The sequence below is a fragment of the Polypterus senegalus genome, chromosome 11 (genome assembly GCF_016835505.1).
Source record: "Polypterus senegalus isolate Bchr_013 chromosome 11, ASM1683550v1, whole genome shotgun sequence".
Taxonomy (NCBI): Eukaryota; Metazoa; Chordata; class Cladistia; order Polypteriformes; family Polypteridae; genus Polypterus; species Polypterus senegalus.
The window spans coordinates 149,586,478-149,609,953 of record NC_053164.1 but is presented as its reverse complement, the minus strand read 5'-3'; the positions used below and the strand labels follow the sequence as shown (position 1 = coordinate 149,609,953).

At 39.3% G+C, this 23,476-nt stretch overlaps 1 protein-coding gene across 3 annotated transcripts in view; it reads left to right on the top strand.

The window, feature by feature from the left end:
• The window catches only part of LOC120539602 (plexin-B2-like), a 66,623-nt gene that overhangs the window by 27,508 nt on the left and 15,639 nt on the right, over window positions 1-23,476 (top strand). For 2 of the 3 annotated variants that reach the window (XM_039769853.1, XM_039769852.1), the window contains exons 2-12: window positions 14,717-15,855; window positions 19,767-19,955; window positions 20,048-20,167; window positions 20,509-20,609; window positions 20,683-20,809; window positions 20,903-21,050; window positions 21,931-22,045; window positions 22,158-22,266; window positions 22,401-22,502; window positions 22,616-22,705; window positions 23,259-23,340. In XM_039769853.1, coding sequence (XP_039625787.1) covers window positions 14,719-15,855; window positions 19,767-19,955; window positions 20,048-20,167; window positions 20,509-20,609; window positions 20,683-20,809; window positions 20,903-21,050; window positions 21,931-22,045; window positions 22,158-22,266; window positions 22,401-22,502; window positions 22,616-22,705; window positions 23,259-23,340 — 2,320 coding nt within the window. In that variant the 5' untranslated portion in view covers window positions 14,717-14,718. The remainder of the gene's footprint in view (window positions 1-14,716; window positions 15,856-19,766; window positions 19,956-20,047; window positions 20,168-20,508; window positions 20,610-20,682; window positions 20,810-20,902; window positions 21,051-21,930; window positions 22,046-22,157; window positions 22,267-22,400; window positions 22,503-22,615; window positions 22,706-23,258; window positions 23,341-23,476) is intronic. The other variant, XM_039769854.1, reaches the window with a different exon arrangement.

Here is a 23,476-nt window from a genome sequence, read left to right as displayed (position 1 = left end):
CTTGAAAAAGACATTACAACTTTTATCCTCTTTAGCCATTCTTACATTGACCAAAATACTTTCGTTGCCAGTGGTACTGTTGGATTATTGTAAATATGATCCACTTCAGGTCTTATGAAAAAACTTAGTTGGCATATCATTACCTATTCCATCCATACATTTTCCTAAACGCGTTGTCCAGGATAGGGTGGCAGCTGGACCCTTTCCCAACAATCCTCGGGCGCAAGGCACGAACAACACCTGGACAGGGAGTCTATGAGACACACATACACGCCAGTTTAACAACACCAGTTCGCCTAACATGCCTGTCATTGACATGTAAGAGGAAACCCTTACTGGCCTTACCACTGCTTCACCATACCACCCACATCATTCCCCTTCACTGGTAAATTTGGAAACAGGACTTTAATACGGCATTAGTACGTTTACTCTTTGTGTTAAGTAGCATCGACACGTAGATCTTAAATTTTGTATTGCCGCAACACACCATTATCTTGTAATCTAACCTTCAGTAACTGTGTAATTAAAAGCTTTAACAGAAAGAATATTTGTAGAGTAATTGATTTACAAGGATTTGATTAGATAGTTACTAGAAATGCATATTAAGTATCGATTGGTTGCCTCATTTATTGCACTTTTTTCCCAATTTTGTAAAGAACAAAATATATTTACGAAGTCTCTTGATAATTTTGAAAGTAATCAGCTATTATGCGCAGGTTATTCTAATAGTTTTAACAATGCCCACTTCCTCAAAATGTATATAATTATCGCTTCAGATGCTGCACAATATTCATAAACAATACACTATCGTTGAGTGGACCACAAAGCACAAACCCTATAACTATAGAAAATGTAATTTCAGTCGTGGAAGAGCTCCGTACAGATACTTACACAGAAAGAATGCAGCATGGAGGAATCTCTTTCATACAGCACTAAAATAAATAATGTGTGATTCCGTGCTCGATGTACAATGCATCATTTTACATTTTATAGCATTCTTATATACTGTACAATAATCCTGGGAGCTGCGACGTGTTGCATGCTAGTCGGAAGTGAAAGTAAATAGTTCTAGTGTGCTGCAGTGGCTCCATTGTATGGATTTATTTCCGATCTTACTCATGTAGACTTTACCTGTTCACCACATGTGTGTGTGACGACTTCAATTAGTGTTTGTTCGATTTATTTTTCAAAGGAAAGAAAAAAATATGGAGGCTTTTCTTCGATGTTAATGAATAGTTTCAAACGCTAAGCGGGTGTTACTTCTATATAGGTTTAGAACGTTTGACACAGTGGGTTCGAAGCTCGTTTGCTTCAGTGAAGCACACTTGGTTGAAACAGTGTGCAGATGTTTTATTATCACGTGACTTGTGCCTAGTGACATCACTGAAGGGCCAGGAACATTCTGGCTCTTCCACGGTTTTGCGCTCTCCCGCATGCAACTAAAGGGAACATTATACAGAGACTATATTGAATTTAATATGAAGTGGGAAAACAAAACAAAAACAAATGGTCGAGTGTGGTGACTTTTCGACCATTGGATAGTAAGTTAAATACTATACTATACAATACTTCTGTACTAGAACGTATATCGTGTCGTTATAGGCAACTGTAGGTATATTCCTGAGCCACCTTTCACTCTGTCCCATTCAGTTTGCCTAGATCCACAAGAACATCCTATAAACCCACATATGAGCCTGTTTGCTCCACAATACTGTTATTCCTCCAACAGTGATCGAAAATATTAATGGTTCACATTTCATCAAAGCAAAAATCCGCACATGATAAAGCCAACACCTAATTATAAATCAATGGCGGCTTATAATGTATTCGTCATGGTTGCTATCATGGCAATAAATGACATCTTAATTACAACTCTTTTAAACATTTTATCGCAGAAAACTGGCGCACATATCAACATGCTTATTGACAATGTGATTAAGGTGGGATCAAAACGAGTACACCACGCGTTTTTAGGATTTAATACACTTGTCGGATTGCAGCTGTGCTATTAACAAGGACTTTTGCCCACCGCTGGCCAGTCAGGACAGACCCCCGCTGGCTGTCTCCAGTTCGAGATTGATATGGTTTCTGTAAGCCACTAGATGTCAACTGTTTTTGAAGCTCAGAAAATTCGAATCTTTTTTTTTTTCCAGCACAACCAGGAAAAAACTCGAAGACATACAGGAAATAACGGTGTTAATATTTATTTAGCTGTTTTTACTAATTGACTCAAGTAGCGGACGTCCAGAGCTCCACTCCGCTGAGGAGGTTCTCGCTGTACAGTATACGTCAGTGATAACACCTAGTTACACTATGGTTACGATTGGGGTTTTTTCCGGGGATGGGATTGGCCCTGAAATTGGTTATTTGACTCGAGTCAAGTAAACCATGTGACAAAAACGTGCGATCCAATTGGCTGTCAAGCGGAGCTACTGAATCGCGGAGCTGCGGACGTCTGCAGCTGGACCCATCTCGCTTTCACGCTCTCTTTTTACTGCAGGTTGGGCATGAATCCAGTCCCCGACAACAGCGTCATGGTTATATAGGTGAAGGCGGTCCAGTTAATGTGCGTTCACTTTGGTGCAGTGGTTCTTCAGTGCATTCATGGGGTACTCCATGCGGGTGCAGAGCTTTTATTGCAGCCAGTTTCACAGATCAGGGAGTCCCTCTTACTTTTAATTAACTAAAATGTTTAACATTTTCCTTCTTTTAATTTACATTCGAAAAGTTGCAATAGTATTACCTTTACATTTCCAAACTGATGTATTTTGTGTTAGGATTGAAGGCTAATCTTTCTTTTACTTTTGTCTTTTTTAATTGATGATTTTCTGTGGTATTTGCTCCCTCGATTTATTCCGAATACTGACATTTAGTAATGAAGCACAGAAGAAAGTCCAAATGACAGTAAATGCTAGGACATGGGTGTCAAATTCAGTTCTCTGAGTTCATTACAAAATGGAACGCATTATAGCTTAAACTATCCACTGAAAATAAGCAACATTTAAATTAATTCGTTAAACCCTTTTTGGCAGTGATAGGATTTGTACCATATTTAATGTTTTTGTATTCATAGTTATACTATCGTGTACATTAATCTGATGTTTGATGCAACGTGGTAAAACATTAAAAGCTACATAGTGTATTGAAAAACAACAATAATTAATCTATCACATTAAAATTATTGTGCCTTTCATTTCCAGTGCTCTTTTTTGTCAGCTACAGACAAAGGACATGTGATAGTAATATAAAAGTAGGTTTAAAACGGGATATTGCGTAATGTTAAAATTATTAGTTATAAAAAGTGACACTTCTAATTCTTTAAACATCTAACACCTTAAAGATGTTTATACAAAAATGCCACAGTTAAATACCTTTCAGAATCTACCCTGGTGTGCTGCTGTTCTCGTTTACTCTGAAAAGCTTATAAACCACCAGCCAAAACAATAAACAGAAAAAACACCCCTTGTCATTTTTGATATTTATATGTACACTGTAAACTAAAGAGTAACATATATTAGATCAGATACATCAGCACACCTCTATAATTAAATGGACCTGACCTCTTTATATTTTTTTTATAATTGTCCAAGTTGTAATTTTCTTTCACTAGAAAGCTATAAAAATACTAAACGTTTTAAAATGGAGCATATGCCATTAAAATAGTAACACTCGTGAAGAGGATTTTCACCCAGATGTTAGAGGTTACACTGAATGCATAAAACGTGAAGCGTGGGAAGTGAATCTCCGTAAAATGCATTTACGCAAAGTCATATCAGTGGCACAGATAGGCTTCCCAAACGTCAAAGGCGTAAGACGGCACTCGTGTGTGTGTGTGTGTGTGTGTGTGTCAAGCTCATTAGAGACCGAGTATGTAAACTGCAAATTATTCATAGCATCAATGCACAGGACAGTCCTTTTAAATCACACTGACCTGTCGTATTGTGCAATTAGCAAACTGCTTCAGCAGGAAAAATTGGAGAATCACACCAGTGACACAAGCCGCAGCTTTCATTTGTGTTGTTAAATGCAAGTACTGTACGAGTAATTTCGAACTAAGTCGTGTTCTTAAAATTGCTGCAAAATGTACTTCATGTTGCTAACCAATACTTGTTTGTTTTAATTGTTTGAAATATGATGCGCACAAACCAGTACGTTTCCAATCGAACTAGGCAATTCAAAGTAAACTTTTTTTATTACATTTGAATAAACGCCATTAATATTTAGTTATGCACAAATTTAGAACCGTGATGTACGCAGCCTCTGTCGCTTTCTTTATAGCAGACACATTTTTTTTTGTGTTCTTATAGATCGACTATTAGGGTGTACTCGCACTATAGGCACATTTGTTCAGTACGGTTCCGACCGGGATTGTCCCCCTCCCTACTTCCACGAAGGCCTGCACTTAACGTTCCGGGCCCGAGCACTCAATTTTCATGACCATGCCACTTTGTGTAAAACCAAAACAAGATCCGCACACGAAATGGCAGCATGCACGTCAAAGTGATTTCCCCAATTTTGTTTGTTTTTTGTTGGAGTCTCCCCTCTTACAGATTTATTGAGTGTGCAGAACAGCATTTTGCTGTTAATTGTGCTGCACGTACGGGAAGATTCTTACGGAGACAAATGATATTAAGGGAGGAATTTACAGCCTTTCTTGCCAAATACAATTCATGTTCTTCTGTAAAGTGAGAATAAAAGCTTGTTTTTAACTCAAATGGTATCGAATGAAATGAGAATTGCACAATCTGATATGTCGCATCATTGAAGTCATGTCGGTTTTCCGTGCTCTGGCAAGTTAAGCGATCATAATGTTCCCGAATCCTACTGAGCCGTGCTCGGGTCCACCTCTTCCAAGCGGACCAGGACAGGGTACGGTTGGCCATGCACGAAGCGATCACACTACCAAACAAATAAATTGCAATTGTGAGTACACCAAGTTCTTGATCAACTCCTGAAAATACCACCACTATCTCTGTTACTTGTTTTTTTGCTGTTTTATGAGAAAACGGTAAACTTTTCCAAACTGGTCCATAAATCATGTATCCCAAAAGACCCTGTCCACGCGTATCCAGGTGTTTTTTAAACGTAGCTTTTTGTATGCGTTTTGGCATTTCGTCCACACGCAAACTGCATTTTAAGTCCTTGGAAAAGGAGCTTTTGGAAAACTCCTGCCAGGGTGAAGATGTTTTGAAGCTCCGTCTTACGGAGTTTTGGCTTGTAACGTAAGAGTGTGTGCTGATGTGTTCTTTGATTTCTCCCGAGTGTGCGCGCCATTATCTGTTGTGTTTACATGAGGCAATTTTGTGCAATTGCTGTTGTAGCTAAAGTAGTGCTGGAGTTAACGGGAATTTTTACATGTTTACATTTAAACTTACAATTACCTTTATGACTAGATTGAGCAACATATGCGTCAGAATGCGCTACGGAGGTCATTCCAGTACATCGAACACTCCGACGACACAGACTTCTATTTGGTTGGACAACTTTAAAAATGAAGTGGTTGTTGCCTTTAGCTGCTTCGCCCGCACATCGAAGGAAAGACAACTGTAATGAGATCGCCTATCAGTGTTGTCAAGAAAGTTGCCCGCACACTCTACTATTACAGAAAACAGATGGTTTCTAAAATAGTAAGGTAAGTGTGTGAAACAACTACAGTCCACTTGGGCCCAGTGTATGCACCTGTCACTGAGTCTAAAGTGGAGGAACTTGTAGCAGGGTTTCCCCGGGACATAGGTAAAAATTAAAGCAGCCATCCACAAATTCCATGGATTATTTAAACATTTGAAAGGGGAAGTTTTCGCTTATCATACAAATAACCTGTAATTACAAGTATTCATTTTTGACGCCATTGGGAAATGGCCAGGTGGTGTGCATGATGCTCGTATTTTCTCAAATTCAATGCTGAACACACATTGGGGGGAGGAAAGCGATCGACAGGAATCTAAATAACATTCTCTTTATCATCTATGTCTGTTTCGTGCTCTTGACCGCGGATGTTTGCTTTTTCATGTGGATGGAGATTTGTATTTAAATTGGTGCGACTGATGACGGGATTTTTATTTTTTTTTTTAAACAAAAGAGAAAAACTCCCCTTTAAAAAAATATCCAGGTACGTGTGGACGTTTCACGCTTAAAGTCACAGGTACTCAATTTTCAGATGTTGCGCTGTTCTCTGTGTTTTCCGAACTATGATAGATGTGCTCGGCGATCTGTTGTAGGGGCTGCATAGATCCCAAGAGTGCACGCTTAATCATGGATTTACCAAGCTCGTCTTCCGTCAGTGAGAGAGAAACAACTTACGTTCGTGGAACCGATTGGGCCTCGATTGGGAAAAAAAGGCTTTTTCAAGAGAGGGTTACTGAGCAATGGCTCAATTTCGTATGCGTGCTTTGTGGAATACCCCCCAGCTAACTCTTGGGTCTCAAAAATTGTAGATGGACACCATTTTCTCTCTGAACAGCCTCCCATTCAGCTGTTAATGTAACCATTTTTTAAAAGCTCCTGCTTGTTTCGTGCTCATTTTGCCTACCAATCATTTTCGAAATGAGAAAGTACCATCCCAATGCCTTGTGAGCTAGAGGAGATCAGTATTTTCATACATTTACTGTTTTTTTTTTTTAAATTATTTTGAGACAGATACTGAGTGAAAGACACGGGTGCAAATTAGTTAATTTGATCATCTGTTGGCTCACTTTGAATTTCGTTATTGTTTGGCTACTGGTTAAATAAAAAAAAAAGAAAAACAAAATGCAAGACAGTTAAATTCAAGGCAACACATTAAGTTTTGTTAATAACTTGGTTACTGAAGAAGAAAAAAAGCAGCAATGAAAACCTGCAACCAATGTGGCTCTCCAGGAACCAAGTTTGACAACCCTGTTTTATGTTTGCTTGTGCGCTAAGTGAAAAGATATAACGTAAATATTACAAAAAGTGAAAAAGAGTAATATCTTAAACAGCAAGAAATCTAATAAATTCCTGTGTAGCATTCTTTTATTTAGAAGAATGTATCACATCAATGTTGTAATTTCCAAATTAACATAGAAAAGTAAAAACTGGGAAACAGTTTATTTAATGAAGGTTGGAATCCAGTTAAAAGCAGAAGTTGGTTGTGGGATAAATACCTTTTGCCATACTGGCCTGCAGGACTGTACTCAAGAACCTCTGATTGTGGATATGATGCTTTTAGCATTCAGTGTCATTTGCACCCACATTTGCACTGCTTGTCATTAATTTTCAGTTAAGGGAGCAAATTTCACAGAAGAAGGTAAATGTTAAAAAATGGTAAAAGAAAATTAAGTATTAAATGCTGAGGTAAAAATGCACATTTCAATAAAGTGTTCAAAATCATGGAAAAATGCAAAAGTCTTTTAAATATGAGTATAATACTATTGTGCTTTTCTGAATATTAGACAAGTGAAGAAAAGGCCTGCTAAGTAAGAACAATTATAAGTAAGAAGCAACAAAGTAAGAACAACGACAACAAGATTTAAGAATGACTTACAGACTTGTGAAACTGGTTCGACTAAAAGCCACGCAGCTAAAGGACTACCTGGCTAAACTTGAGGACCACTAGTTTGTGGAAAACCTTGCCACACGTAAATGTTTCCAGGAACGTTTGGGAGAAATTAACTCAAGTTTTGATGTTGCTACATAGCTCCAGGCTGATATTGTAATATCTACTCTCTATATACTGTATAATAAAGATTAGCAAATGCATGCAACGTTTTCATGCGACATTTTCATGCAATGCTCACTTTTCTTCAAAACCATGCATAATATAGTGTATATCTATATATCCTATTTTTGGTCTTGATAGGAGAATACAACAATTATACTCTAATATCAATACAACAAATTTAACTTGCATACAGTGCATCTGGAAAGTATTCACAGCGCATCACTTTCTCCACATTTTGTTATGTTACAGCCTTATTCCAAAATAGATTAAATTCAGTTTTTCCTCAGAATTCTACACACAACACCCCATAATGACAACGTGAAAAAAGTTTACTTGAGATTTTTGCAAATTTATTAAAAATAAAAAAATTGAGAAATCACATGTACATAAGTATTCACAGCCTTTGTCATGAAGCTCAAAATTGAGCTCAGGTGCATCCTGTTTCCCCTGATCATCCTTGAGATGTTTCTGCAGCTTAATTGGAGTCCACCTGTGGTAAATTCAGTTGATTGGACGTGATTTGGAAAGGCACACACCTGTCTATATAAGGTCCCACAGTTGACAGTTCATGTCAGAGCACAAACCAAGCATGAAGTCAAAGGAATTGTCTGTAGACCTCCGAGACAGGATTGTCTCAAGGCACAAATCTAGGGGTTACAGAAAGATTTCTGCTGCTTTGAAGGTCCCAATGAGCATAGTGGCCTCCATCATCCGTAAGTGGAAGGAGTTCGAAACCACCAGGACTCTTTCTAGAGCTGGCCAGCCATCTAAACTGAGCGTTCGGGGGAGAAGGGCCTTAGTCAGGGAGGTGACCAAGAACCCGATGGTCATTCTGTCAGAGCTCCAGAGGTCCTCTGTAGAGAAAGGAGAACCTTCCAGAAGGACCACCATCTCTGCAGCAATCCACCAATCAGGCCTGTATGGTAGAGTGGCCAGATGGAAGCCACTTAGTAAAAGGCATATAGCAGCCCACCTGGAGTTTGCCAAAAGGCACCTGAAGGACTCTCAGACCATGAGAAACAAAATTCTCTTGTCTGATGAGACAAAGGTTGAACTCTTTAGTGTGAATGCCAGGCGTCACATTTGGAGGAAACCAGGCACCACTCATCACCAGGCCAATACCATCCCTACAGTGAAGCATGGTGGTGGCAGCATCATGCTGTGAGGATTTTTTTTCAGCGGCGGGAACTGGGAGACTAGTTGGGATAAAGGGAAAGATGACTTCAGTAATGTACAGAGACATCCTGGATGAAAACCTGCTCCGGAGCACTCTTGACCTCAGACTGGAGTGATGGTTCATCTTTCAGCTGGATAAAGACCCTAAGCACACAGCCAAGATATCAAAGGAGTGGCTTCAGGACAACTCTGTGAATGTCCTTGAGTGGCCCAGCCAGAGCCCAGACTTGAATCCGATTGAACATCTCTGGAAAGATCTTAAAATGTCTGTGCACCAACGCTTCCCATCCAACCTGATGGAGCTTGAGAGGTGCTGCAAAGAGGAATGGGCGAAACTGGCCAAGGATAGATGTGCCAAGCTTGTGGCATCATATTCAAAAAGACTTCAGGCTGTAATTGCTGCCAAAGGTGCATCGACAAAGTATTGAGCAAAGGCTGTGAATACTTATGTACATGTGATTTCTCAGTTTTTTTATTTTGAATAAATTTACAAAAACCTCAAGTAAACTTTTTTCACGTTGTCATTATGGGGTGTTGTGTGTAGAATTCTGAGGAAAAAAATGAATTTAATCCATTTTGGAATAAGGCTGTAAAATAAAAAAATGTGGAAAAAGTGATGTGCTGTGAATACTTTCTGGATGCACTGTATGTCAAACAAAATACCTTATATGCTTCTGCTATGCTAAGAACAGTAGTAGTTCAGTTGTGTGTTAGCATTCAACAAATAAAGCCTATGTAATGGCCATGCTTACAAACTGTAAAACAGTGTAAACATTTAATTGCCAGCAAAGTCATGACTGCATGATCATGCTGGAGATACTGGTGATACTTCAGCAAGTAGATTACCATTGTTCTTGCATAAACGGTCATTTCCAATAGCTGTAGCATTTGCTATAACTATAAATAAATCTTAGGGCCAGAGTTTTGACCGTGTATATATCTGTGGAACAATAGCAAGCGAGGGGGGATTGGATTGCCATAGGTGGCCATGGTGGACACTCCACCATAGTAGCTAAAAATAGGAGCTTGTTCAGAGTACAGTGAAACTCTGGTATGCAATAATCAACACAACATGTCGCCACTCACCAGCACCATGATTAACAAGTAAATTACCTTATGTTCAAACTTCTGTTTTCCTTACCTGAATATATTGTGGATGATGTGACAATAAAGTCCTTATAAACCTATAATAGTACCTAATGATAAAAATAACACTCCTGCCCAATCACAACAAATACATGCTATCTTAATAGGTGTTTCTAAATGGATCCATTAGGAGAGATGGTATGTGGCTCAACATGTTCTATGATTCCAGAATTGGCACAGGCTTCTCATGGCCCAGAAAAAGAAAAGCACTTAAAAAAATGGATGGATTGTTAAATTCTATTAACAATCAGTCAAGGGTTAAAAATCACCACTGTTATTTCATTTTTTTTCTATTTTAAATATAGTTTCTGCATATTTTAGTGAAGATGCTTAAAATCTGTTCATGACCTCAAGTGGACAACAACAGAGTTTGCTATTTAGGACAGAGAAACATGTATGTGAGAAAGACAAACTGAAATAGAGTAATTCATAATGTTGTTCTTGGTAGAAGAAATAAGACATGGATAGTTAGATGCTAATTAGATTTTTAAGCTCTCGTCTCTTTGTAATGTACTTGGATAACACATTGTACATAGGCCATAACATATTGAAATATGTTTTTTTCCTTTTTTATTTTTATACACTTCATAGATGTTTAATCTCATTTAAAGATAATATATTGATCTTTAGGTTAAAAAGTGATATTTATATGCATTATTAAAAGTAAAGGCAGTAAAAGGTGGGTCTTAATTTGGGTTCAGTAGATACAGACTATATGATTTTATATAACCCATAATATAGTATAATTATGCATTAGGTTATTTTATAAAACATTATAGCTTGTTTCACAAAATCTTTAAATCTTTCCACCTTAGAACACAATCTGACACTGTCAGGGCATACAAGTGCTAAAACTGTGACAACTTTTAAAGAAAGTGTTATTTTTTTTAAGATGTGGTAGATGGTATACAGACTGTGTGTTTCAGTTCAGTTTCATTTTATTGTCCCAAGAGGGAGATTTGGTTTGTCAGCAGGTTTTTACTTAGACCACAACATAACATTAAAAACACATCACAAGAACACAGCCATCAAACATAAACTTAGTACAAATAAATAAATTATAGCAATGGGCATAACACTTACGATGAAACATTAGATCAAACATATTAGACATGAAAATCAAAAACATTATTTAGATCTGATTTATGACTGACTGTTCATCCTATTATTTAAGCTTGTGGCTGTTTATGAAGGTTGATAGCAGCTGGGATGAAAGAGAATTAGAACCAGTTGCTTTTAATCCTTGTAACCCTGAACCTGTGACCCGATGGCAACAACTGAAATTGAGAATGTTAAGGGTGAATCCTGTCTGTTTTCTGTAATACTTGCTTATTAAACAGACCTGTCAGATTTGACAGTTGAGACCTTGTTTTTTTCTCCATTTTACTATTCCATTTATTCTATCTTTGTTGCATCCATTAAGATTTCCAAACCAGGCCAGCAGAACATAAGTAAAGACAGCCTCAATACAAGATTTATAAAGGAGTGACATAACAGTAGGACTCGCATTAAAAAGACTCGGCCTCCTTAAACAGTAGAGGTGCTCCTGTCCCATTTAGTAGATGCTTCTGTGTTTTTCTTAAAAGCCATGTTAGGCGGTGTTTGCTCTGAAAAGCGCCACAGAAAATAGTATGTGATTGATATACGGAGCCTGATGCTTTATAATGTTGTACAGTTACAGTGACTCTGACATTAATGTGTTCATTCAAACCACAAGGTAAATTAAAACAGTTACATTACAGTATATCTCCCTAGAAAACAATATTTAATTTTATTTTGATTTGCAAAATTTGTTATGCACAAATTGGTAAAAATGAATGCCAGCCTGAGACAAATAATAAAGGATGATGAGCTGTTTAATTTGACAAGTGACACCACCCTCCAAAAATAATCTTGACAAGGCTGGCACTGGCACATGTGTTTTTTTTTCCCTTTTCATTGAGCCTTTCTGCACAATTCTATTGTGTAGCAGGCGAAGGAGGAAGCACATTGGCTTGCTATTCCAATCCACCCCCCCCTTCATCACACACACCAGGACACATTCCTGCTTTGCTCCTTCTGTTGTAGTATGGGTGAAAAGAATTACATTACTTTGGTAGAATTGTTCCAGCTTAAATTTACATTATTAGAATAGTGCTTCACACTTTGAGTGAGGTTTGATAGAATATAAATGGTGGCCATTCTTCTGTTTAGTGTAATTATGTGATATACTGTAGTTAATGAAAAATAAAAACATATCAACCCTGAAAGAAACCCTCAAATTTTCATTCACTCCAGATAGCACAGACATGTATGTACTCGTCATTGAGTCCTGTGTTAGGAATTGGTGAGGGGACACACATGTTTTGGGAGTGTTTACCATTTATTCTGTTCCACATGAAATCTAATAGATATAGTGCTGACAATGACAGGCAGTTGTCAAACATTTATCAAGTGTACATGTACCAGAGTATTGTTCAGTTTCATAGGAGTCATAAGCTTGGCACATTAAAGGCAAGAGCCTTGAGTCTGTTACTCTGTGGTTTTCCTTGGTCACTCTTCTGTTCTTGTGGTTATCATCTATCCATCCATCTTCCTAACTTTCATATCCAGAGAAGGCAGGAACAATCTAGACTTTCACAGGGTGAACACATGCACTATGGGCAATTTGACAATGCCAATCCACTTAACCTGTGTGTTGTTGTACTGTGGAAAGAAATCCACACAGACCACCCATGGCATAAACTCCAGGCTCCTTACTGCGAGGCAGCAATGCTACCATTGTGCCATTGTGCTGTCCTAGTGGTTATCATTATGTTTTTAAATTCCAAGGGAAAGCTTATCCTTCAATCTTGCTTCCTTTGAGTTCTAATAGATTCCTTATTTTTTTCCTTTACTACTCCCACATGCCTAATGACCTTTGACAGAGCCGGAGTATCCTTCTAGCTGATACACTTTACTCTACTCTAGTCTGATTCCTTTTGTTTGTGTCTGCCTACATCCCACCTTTACCAAGTTTTTCTCAATTCTTTTTGAACATGGCCTCAAACCAATACTCATCACAGTCTTATTATCTTTTAGTAATAGGAATCTTCTTGAAACAGACTACTGTTGTCCACCTGAGTCTTGTGGCCATTACAGTTTAAAGCTACTCATTGCTTTTAGCACATTAAATCCCCGGTAATCTCTCTCTCTCTCTCTCTCTCTCTCTCTCTCTCTCAACTGCCCTTTTCCTTTTGTGTTTGGAAGAAGTTGTGAATTCCGATGTTCATTTCCATGACAATCACTTTTATAAGCAGCTGGGGTGGAGTACTGCAGGTGGCACAAGGACTAGCAGTGCCTCTCTTAAGTGGGATGAATAGCAAAAGCAAGTAGAGTGTATACAGCTGCTTCGTCAATGCCACTCTTAGACCTAGAGTGTTAGAGTGCCAGCTGTATTCTTTTTAGATCTGTTCTGTTGTAATAAGCAAGTTCCCTTCACTGGATTAAGTACTTTGGTGGTGGGGAGACACAACGGATCCTCTTCAGGAGCCTCTTCTGTCAACAGAAACTGTGTACCACTTTCTGCCAAAGGCCATGCTTCTGAAGTGGCGGGTACAAATTTGTAGGTGGTGGCATAGTACCAAAAAAAAAAAAAACAAGTTTATTGATTCCCTTTCTGGAAGAATGTATTATTTCACCTGGGCATCTGTCAGCTAACACTTAGCGTGTTTTCCCAAATTGTTGCTTTAGTACTGACTTTGCCATTTGGTGTATTGACAGTGTTTGGTGTAAGACAGTGCTCATAATATGTAGTTCTGGCACTTTTCTCAACCTAATGGGTTCTGTCTTCTAGTATAATACACTATCGTGAGTGTCCATTTGTCTGTCCAGGATTTTAATTCACCTGTAGCTCGCAAACCGTTTCACCTATTGACCTGAAATTTGGTACACATATACTACGTGACGTCTACAATCCACTTTCAGTGTGATGATTGACCTCCAAGGTTATTCCTCTTTTTATTTTTATTGCAGAATCAACTCTCGGCAGGGAGGCCATGCTGTGCATGCGTATGGGCGCCGTTCTCATCCCTACCACATTCACAGTCGCTTCCCCTACCTCTTCATATCTTAAGTCTTCAATCTGCCTCATGTGCCAGCTTAAATGAAAAATGAAGGAAAACGTACTAAGTAATTGCAACACAAACACTGACTTAATCAGTTTTAATGTGAAAAAATGCTGATGAAAGAAGAGAAGAAGCGGGCCACTAGGGTGGAGAAAAGAAGAGCTGCTCAGGAAGCAGCAAGCGCATCAACCTCTGAGAAAACGAATGCTAAACATACATACTCAAGTCAAGTGTATAATGTAAAGTGCACCATTACTGATAATGCCGTAATTCCTTACATTTTGGAGACTGTGTATCAATAAGTTGAGACACATAAAAGCTCACCGCAAACCAGGTTTTTAAGCCTAAAGTTCAAGAATCCTGGAGCACATGTATTTACTAGGTGGACACAAAGGTCCATAAACAAAATGTGTCTATCCATCTCTGGTTATTAGCTAATAAAGCAGAAACACCTTGAGTGCTACCACTTTTTTCAGCTTCAACCACTGTTGACTACCTGTGTTTGGTTAGTTCTACATTTGTGCTGCTGGCAGTACACTGGGCGCTAATGGTGGGGTCATGTATGTTGTCCTTGAGCACTGACTAGATTTCATCTGTTACTCACATCTGTTGATCTCCTTTTCTTTTGCAGTGATGGATACACGTCTGGAGGTGTTCTGTCTCTTCCTGATTTTCAGCACTGGCAGCATCAGCAGTGAAAGAAATCCCACATTCAGCTGTGAAACAACCATAAATAATGTGGCAATCAATCCTGAGACTGGAGATGTGTATGTGGGTGCAATCAATGCTCTTTTTCAGTTGAATCCAAATCTGACTGAAAAGAAAATGAGAAAAACTGGTCCAGAACCAGATAACCGCCAGTGCACGCCACCCATCACTAAAAACTGTGAAGCTGTAGATACTGACAACATCAACAAGCTGCTACTTATAAACAAGGCAGGTGAAGAGTTGATAGTGTGTGGCAGTCTCTTCCGGGGCCTTTGCACCTTGCTCAACTTGGATGACATTGACATAGAAAAGTACTACAAGAATACTGAAGGAGAGAAAACTTTTGTAGTTAGTTGTGAGGAGAAGGTCTCAGTAGTGGGAGTTGTTTCTACAATCCATGCAGACAACAGAAATTTGTCTGTCTTCTTCGTGGGGAAAGGCTATGGCAGCCAAGACACTGCCAAATTGGTCAGCACTAGGCTACTGGTGAAGGTAGACTCACGGGATATTTTTGAGAGTTATGCTGATGCCTCCACGTTGCAGGCGAACTCCTTCCTACCCAAATACAAGCACAGCTTTACTTTCTCCTTCCAGAATGATATATTTGCCTATTTCCTCTTCTCCCGCACAAATGGACGCAATGACAACTCCAACTACACTTTTGTCTCCCGGCTTTGCCAAAGTGACAAGCATTATTATTCTTACATGGAGCTACAGCTGAACTGTAGTCTGACTGATAAGACTCAGACTTTGAATACACCACGCTCAGCATATGTCACTGAAGCTGGAGAACATCTAGCAAAAATTCTGACGCAAAAAGAGGAGGTTGCTCCCCAAGACCAGCTGCTCTTTGTGCTCTTCTCTTCTGATGACACGGTGGTTCAAAACCCATCCTCTGCCCTCTGCATATATCCTCTGAAAGCTATCAATGAGAGACTGGAGAGCATCCAGAGTTCTTGCTACTCTGACGGTGGATTAATTGATGAGAAACAGGCAGCATTCACTCCCTATTTAAATGACCAATCTGCCTCCTGGCCATCAAAGTGCCAGAAAAAACAAGCGGTAAGCATTCCAGTCTCTTGCAGTCCAATTTAGTTCTCTCACACACACACACACACACACACACACACACACATTTAAAGGTATATATTTAACAATTCATGAGTGTGAACTTCTTTTAAGACTTTGTGTTATAAACCAAAAAAAAGGAAAAAAGTACCCTAATTGTTACCTGGAGTATCTTTCAGAAACAATTTCAGCATATACTGTACATACCAAGAAATAAGTGAACTGTTAATGAAACAATATTCAACCACTGCTCGATGCACAGAATATGTAATACATTGTATATGCACAATACTGTAGTCATATATATTACATCTGGAGAAAAACTTATGATCAGTAAATATTTTATGGAGAATGAAAAGTCATCCATTATGAAATGATGGTTACATTGTTCTCATTGGAAATGTCATTGACAATAGTGGGCCCAACATTTACTTATTCCATTGGGTTCGAGTAACAAGGGGGAGGCTAGCTGTCTTAAGCCAAGAGTGTTTGGAATACAATATCCCACATACCACATGCAGTTCAGAACTGATCACCCACCTGAAGCTAAACTAGTTCGAGCCCAGCCAATACTTAGATAGGAGACCATCTAGGAAAAGCTTTGGTTGGTGCTGTAATGCTCCAGTGCAGTGATAGGGATGCTGTTCTGTAAACATGGTGCTGTCCTTTGGATGAGATGTAAAACTGAGGTCCTGACTTTCTGTGGTCGCAAAAGATCCCTGGAAATCCTTCGTAAAGAGTGGGGTGTATCCCAATGTCCAGGCTAAGCTGCCCTCCATAGCCTAGTCATTCTAGCCCCCTAATCATCCTGCCTCTAATTGGCTACCTCTCTTACCACTTCACCACCTAACAGCTAATGTGTGGTGAGCGTACTGGAGCAAAAATGGCTGCCATTGAATCATCCAGGTAACTGCTACACATAAGTAGAGGTTGAATTGGCACACCACTCACTATGAAAAGCACTTTGAGCAGTGAGAAAAATGCTCTATAAATGTAAATAATTATTATTATTAAAGTTTATCGAATAAAATAATTAGCCGGCTGATGGAAATTACCAACCACTTGATAAGGAAACGTATACTTATACTTAATGCGATATTTGTTATTAAAACAAAAAGAAGTGCAGATTTGTCATTTACCTAGAACCTTTCATAACAGTATCTATTTGCTTTTGCCTAAGAGATCTTAACATTATATGGTAGCAACCTGGAAAGAATACAGCAATAATTATCATTTAAACCTAGACCTCTGCGGTGGTTTATTCCTGCCTTGCGTCCTGTGTTGGCTGGGATTGGCACCAGCAGACCCCTGTGACCCTGTGTTAGGATATAGTGGGTTAGAAAATGACTGACTGACCTAGACCTCTTAACGGAATCAATCTATACTAATAAAAGGCAAAGCCCTCACTGACTGACTGACTCATCACTAATTCTCCAACCTCCCGTGTAGGTAGAAGGCTGAAATTTGGCAGGCTCATTCCTTACAGCTTACTTACAAAAGTTAAGCAGGTTTCATTTTGAAATTCTACACGTAACGGTCATAACGGTTGACAACGTCCGCCATGTTGAACTTTCTTATTTATGGCCCCATCTTCACGAAATTTGGTAGGCAGCTTCCCTGTGCAATCCGAAACCAATGTATGTATATATTTTGGTGGTATGACGCCACTGTCGGCTGCCATATTGAACTTTCCAACGTCACTAATTCTACAACTTCCCGTGTAGGTAGGAGGCTGACCCCATCTTCACAAAATTTGGTTGGCGGTTTCCCTGCGTTAACCGAAACCGATGTACATACTTATTTCGGTGGTATGATGCCACTGTCGGCCGCCATATTGAACTTTCCAACGTCACTAATTCTCCAACTTCCCGTGTAGGTAGAAGGCTGAAATTTGGCAGGCTTATTCAATACAGCTTACTTACAAAAGTTAAGCAGGTTTCATTTCGAAATGAACTGTCACTTACCGAGTGGTTTCCGTGCCCGGAGATGGCAGCTGCCTTTTCCATTCTCTTTGTTACATATTGCACGGCCATATCAGGCTCACTCTTGATATCCAGAGGAACATTGTGTCTTATGTATTGAATGACTGGGACAGGTTCAAGGTGTGGACTGATGACAGTACAGGAGATAATTAGACTACACAGGAGCACTATAAGAGTGAAATGCTTAAGCCCTTCACCTATGGTTCTGCATGTGAGTTGATGACTGCCGCTGAATTGTTCGGTTGTCGCTTTCAAGTGTACCGAAATGGCCAAATATTTTACACCTTTGGACAACCGCCAATGTCTCTTAAACATCTTAGATTCACAGGTGACAATTTCAGTAGTGGACACTTTGATGTTTATGAATGTTTAAACTCTCAAAAGCTGGATGTGAAGTTATCGATGAAACCAGTTGTATGCTTACAACACTTGACAGATGCCGAATGTCACTTCAACACAACAAGTCCTGCAAATACTGTCGTAATTTAAACAAACCATGAAACTCAAACTGATTATAACAGCAGCAATCCAAGCTGTGAGATTTGAAACAAGATTACTGTTCACATGGCCAACTGTACATTGCATGCTCAAGAGTAAGCTCAGCGCACAGCTTGGTCATATTACAACCGGAGGGCCGAACTCACAAAGTCGTATACAAAGAGATCCTTAACAAATAATTATTGGTATATTTTCCCTTAGTTTAAAAAGGTTTAATTTTCTTCTTAATAAAAATTTCAAAGCAGTACTTCACCGCTGCGAAGCATGGGTATTTTGCTAGTACCTTAATATATACATGATGTATCTTGTACTTTGCCTTGTACAATAGACATTTGGGTGTATAAACCACAGAGGTCCGCATCTAAGTTTAGGAGTATGAGATACGAAAGTCGTTTAGATTAATTAGTGATTAAAAAATGGCCCTGTGTGTGTGTGGGCAGGCTTGAAGATGGACTGGTCACTTGTGCCTGATGCTACCAAGATATGCTCTGTTTCACCAAGACCCTAAATTAAGTGAGTTTTAGAATGTTATTCTAATATGTAATGAGTAAAGCAGGTTCAGAAAGTAGATGAATAAGCCTGTATATTGTTGAGTTCTCCTTATTGGGAGCTTACCGTAATCAAGCACTTCATTGAGGGCATAAAAAAAACGCACAAACAAAACCACACTTTAAAGTACCAGGCTGACAGTAAATGTAGAATGTAAACTAAAATCATGTGGGTTAGCTGTATAGCACCAGCAATATCTGTCACTCCAAGGTGTACCCCTCTTGACCTTGAATCAGGTTGAGAATGTTAAGTGATGTTACATCACAAATTCACAAACTGGACTGAAATTAGTGCAAATTAAAGACTCCTGGCCATCACCTGACCCATCCATCAATCCATCCTTTCATTTTTAGGCTTAGTTACTGAATTGTTATTGGGGATCATGGGGAGCTCTCACTATTCTGGCACAATTGGATGTGGAGTGGGAACCAATCAACTAAACCTTAGCAGAATAAAAAGAAGAAGAAAAACATTGCACAATACACAGAACTAAAACTACCTTGTTTCCGGTTATTGCCTAAAATCTAAAAAAAAAAAGTCTTACAACTATTCTTTCCAATTGCATTTTTATTGAATTTCCTAAGATTCCCTTCTCCTTTTTTTACCCCAAGTAGGTGCTCTGAAAGCTGTAGTCCATTAAAGAAAGACATACTGTATGCTTCATTCCAAGTCTTGGCTTTCCCAGTCAGTCTTTCAATTGATCAAATTTGTCATTGTCAAATCTAAACTAAATAGGCTAGGATTAGCAAAGATAATAACTGTCACAAGCTGGGTTCCAATCATGGTTATACTCATCAGCAGAATCTTGAATCCTGGCTATTACAAGAAAAGTGATATACATGTACCTAACTGTATCTTTCTTCCTTTGTTGTCAAGAAGAATATTATGAAGCAATATAGGTGTGGTGACGACTTCCTCCCTACCCCTGTGGGAACCACACCAGAGTTTGCCCTCTCTTCAAAAGCTGTGATCAGCTACAGTGAGTCTCTTACTGCTGTTGCAGTGGCAGTCGAGGGTGGACATTCAGTGGCTTTTCTGGGAAATGAGCAAGGCAGCATCTACAAAGTGAGCGACACCCCTAGTAAAGTATTCCTAAGCTTCCTTATGGATGTTCCATTTTTCACTTAACAGTTTTAAATTTGTCTTTCCTACCATAGGTACATCTGGCTGCTGAGGGACGGCAATATGAGAAACTCAATGTGGGCAAAACCAGGGTAAACAAGCAGCTCTTATTTGACAAGTCTCAGGATAATTTATATGTCACCACGGAAAAAGAGGTAATTAAGCCATTAAGGTTAACATCCAATAGCATATAGTATGTACAGGCTGCTGCTGAGTACTTTCATGTTTTGGTCCATTATGGCAAGTCCTTTGCTAACGGTACCAACAAAGTAAGAATCTGTGCCAGTTGATCAAACTGGACTACTTTGGGGCTAAATGGAAAGTTCATTTCAGTCTACTAGATATCACTGTATTTTGTTGCTTTTTCTGTCTAGATTCTTCTGCCTCTGTCAGAATAGACAACACAGTATTTGTCAGTTATGCAGACCTCCTTGACATATGGCACTGTTGATGGAGTTTTGGAAATGACTGCACTTTTAACCTTTAATATCTACAGATCAGTCGCATCCCAGTTCAGAACTGTGAACGCTGGACCGACTGCCAGTCCTGCATTAAACAGCAGGACCCTTACTGCGGCTGGTGTGTACTGGAGGGCAAGTAAGTACACTAAATTAGCTTTCTTAAAAGCATGGCCAAGTACACCCACTGAACTTTGTATGGTTTTTATTAGGTGTACCCGGAGGGCAGCATGTCCATTGGCCTCAGAAAATAACCACTGGCTTTGGAGCCCTGACCAGAAGTGCATTGAGATACAAAGTTTTGAGCCAAGCAACCAGAGTCGTGGAAATCCTAAACAGGTAGGGAAATTGTATTTACACACTAAGGGTGTGCCAGGTGTGTGAAGAATGTGATGAATTTTGACCAGAGATGGGATACTATTCTATTTTCAGGTGACTCTGACGCTTAATCCATTTCCATTAATTGAAGAAACTATTACATGTGATTTTGGTGGGAAATTGACAGAAATTACCAATGCCAACATCCTTGTCTGCGAACCACCAAGTGCCCAGGATATTCCCCCTACTACTCCGGACAAAGGTAAGACAGTTTCTCCTATCAGGTCAATAATTGGAATAGTTCAACATACTGTATTATGATCTGAAGATAGGGTAAGTGCCTGTTGTAGACTCTCACTATGTCCAGTTTACATTTGAAAGATGTTTGACTTGTCCACCAGTCAATTATTAATCAATGATGTCCACTTTAAATGTTAAATACAAAAGTTGATATACACATGGAGCTAAATGTTTCTGAAACTAGTTCCTTTGAAACTGCCAACATGCAGTTATTGGCTGCTGTATAGTGTGATCTGTGGATCTGCAGCTGTTTTTCTGTAATAGAGGAGATGCTGAAAAACCATTGCTGACATGTGATGTCCTCTGAAGCACATCACACATGGTGGATTTTTTTAAAAAAATGTATGTAATCCACTGGGGCGGCACAGTGGCTTAGTGGTGGCGCTGCTTCCAGAATGCTCTTATGACGCTTACACTTCAGTTCCTGCTTCAGGCACAAATTTCACACTGTATCCCCACGGTTAAGACTCTGAATCAGTGTCCAGAATTTGTATGCTGTGTTTCCCCTGTTGAACAGTGTGCACACTACTCTTTCCATTTCACTGTTAACTGACAGAGTAGTTTTTCCCATTCTCAGTTCAGCCATTGTCTCATAGTCTGGCCCATGTTTCTTTCTTGTTTCAATCCCTGATACGAATTTGCCCCATTTCATTATTTTACCAGTGTTTTCAAGTATATCCCTACGCTTTTTCTATTTTGGACCCTGACCCTAAAACAATATTTGGCCTTTATCTAATTCACAAATACAAGCTCTTTTTTGGCTTTATACTCCTTTACAAGACCCAGCTTCACATAGGTGATGGACATGTTTAGTCACTAAGGCCTGCTTCGTGTACTTTCAGATTTTGTGGAAGTGAAAGTGAAGATTAGTTTAGCAAAAAGTAACATCCTGCTGGCTTCTGGAATGTTCCAGTTCTATGACTGCAGTGCAGCCATGAGAAAGCAGAAGAATATGCCGTAAGTTTTGTGGTTGCTGTAAGGGTTTGGGGCATTGTGTATCAGTACCACTGTGTTACATGAAAGCTACCAGCTCATCTAACCAGCTTTTCGTGCTCACTATTTGTCAAAGGTGCTTCTCTTGTGTGACCAGCCAGTGGCACTGCCAGTGGAACTTGAAAGACCACAGATGTGAAGAAACCACCGAATCACCGGATTACAAAGCCATTGGGCATAATCAGGCAAGATTTCAGAGTGATCTTTATCTTGTTGTTTGTGAAGATTCTTGCCTACAGTTGATGGACACTGTCCAGTAAATACCTTTGCGTCATCCGTATTTTTTTTGGTCTGATCACATCTTTTCTAATGTGCTTAGGAGAATCAATGCCCCCTGTTTGAGCATCCAACTCCCGACATACTCTCTGTAGGAATTGAAAAAAGCATAAGCTTCACTGGGAGAAACCTAGACTTTTACCAGGTACACTTTGTAGAAATACGTAAATATACCTGGCTTGGTTTTGTGCACTTTTCTTTAGTAAGATCAAAATTTTGTACCTCTGTCCAATCTTTTTTTTGTTTTTATTTGATTAGGACAAGTTATTAAAGGTTAGCGCAACACTCATGGATTCAGATGTGGAGGTTCTAAAGAACGACAAGTCTTATCTTTTCCATGGTCCAAGAGTGAGTACCTGTTAAATCTGAAGTGACACACAAGGCTACTTAAAAGTTACTGACCCCTTAAATACTGCAGAACAGAAAATTCAAGATCTGATTAGGAACTAGCAGCAGAGCTGGCCTCTTTTTGTCGGAATCCTATGTGCCAGTAAAGTCTTTGACAAGGATGACCACGCCTAGTAACTTTAAATAACAGTACATTCAAGCTAATTCATATTTAAGTCCTGATTAACCCCATTGCCTCTGTGGCTTACACACTATTCCACCAACATTGCACTGCCATAACCAGTATAAACCTAAAAGGCTGGAAAACCAACACATAGCCTGCTTCAGTTAGTAGCATAGCTCCAGTCTTCTACTAAATAATGTGGTTCAGTTTTCCTCCCCGTAGTCTTTCCCATCCTTGCAGACATGCATCATTTTTAATGCTGATTACAGTGTGATTTAGGAAGCAGTACACTCATTCCCTCATTGACATGTTATGGTGCTGAGCCATTTTGAACTCCCCCAACCTCCCCACCATATCTCTTTCAGTCTCTGTATGTTTCTTTCTCTTTAGTTCTCTTATGACCAAGGCCAGAGCACTAGCATTCTCTTCTTTGTGATGGAAAGCAACAACGTCATCGACAGTAACCTAAGTGGTGAGTGCAGATGAACCTGTTGGGTTTGGGGATAGACATTAGTACAAGGTGTGGTTGGTTGCTCTTACTTTTTTTTGGATGTTGGCCTTGAGCTGGCCATTTGCACTTTTCTTTTGAAAGAAGGATACAGTACTGT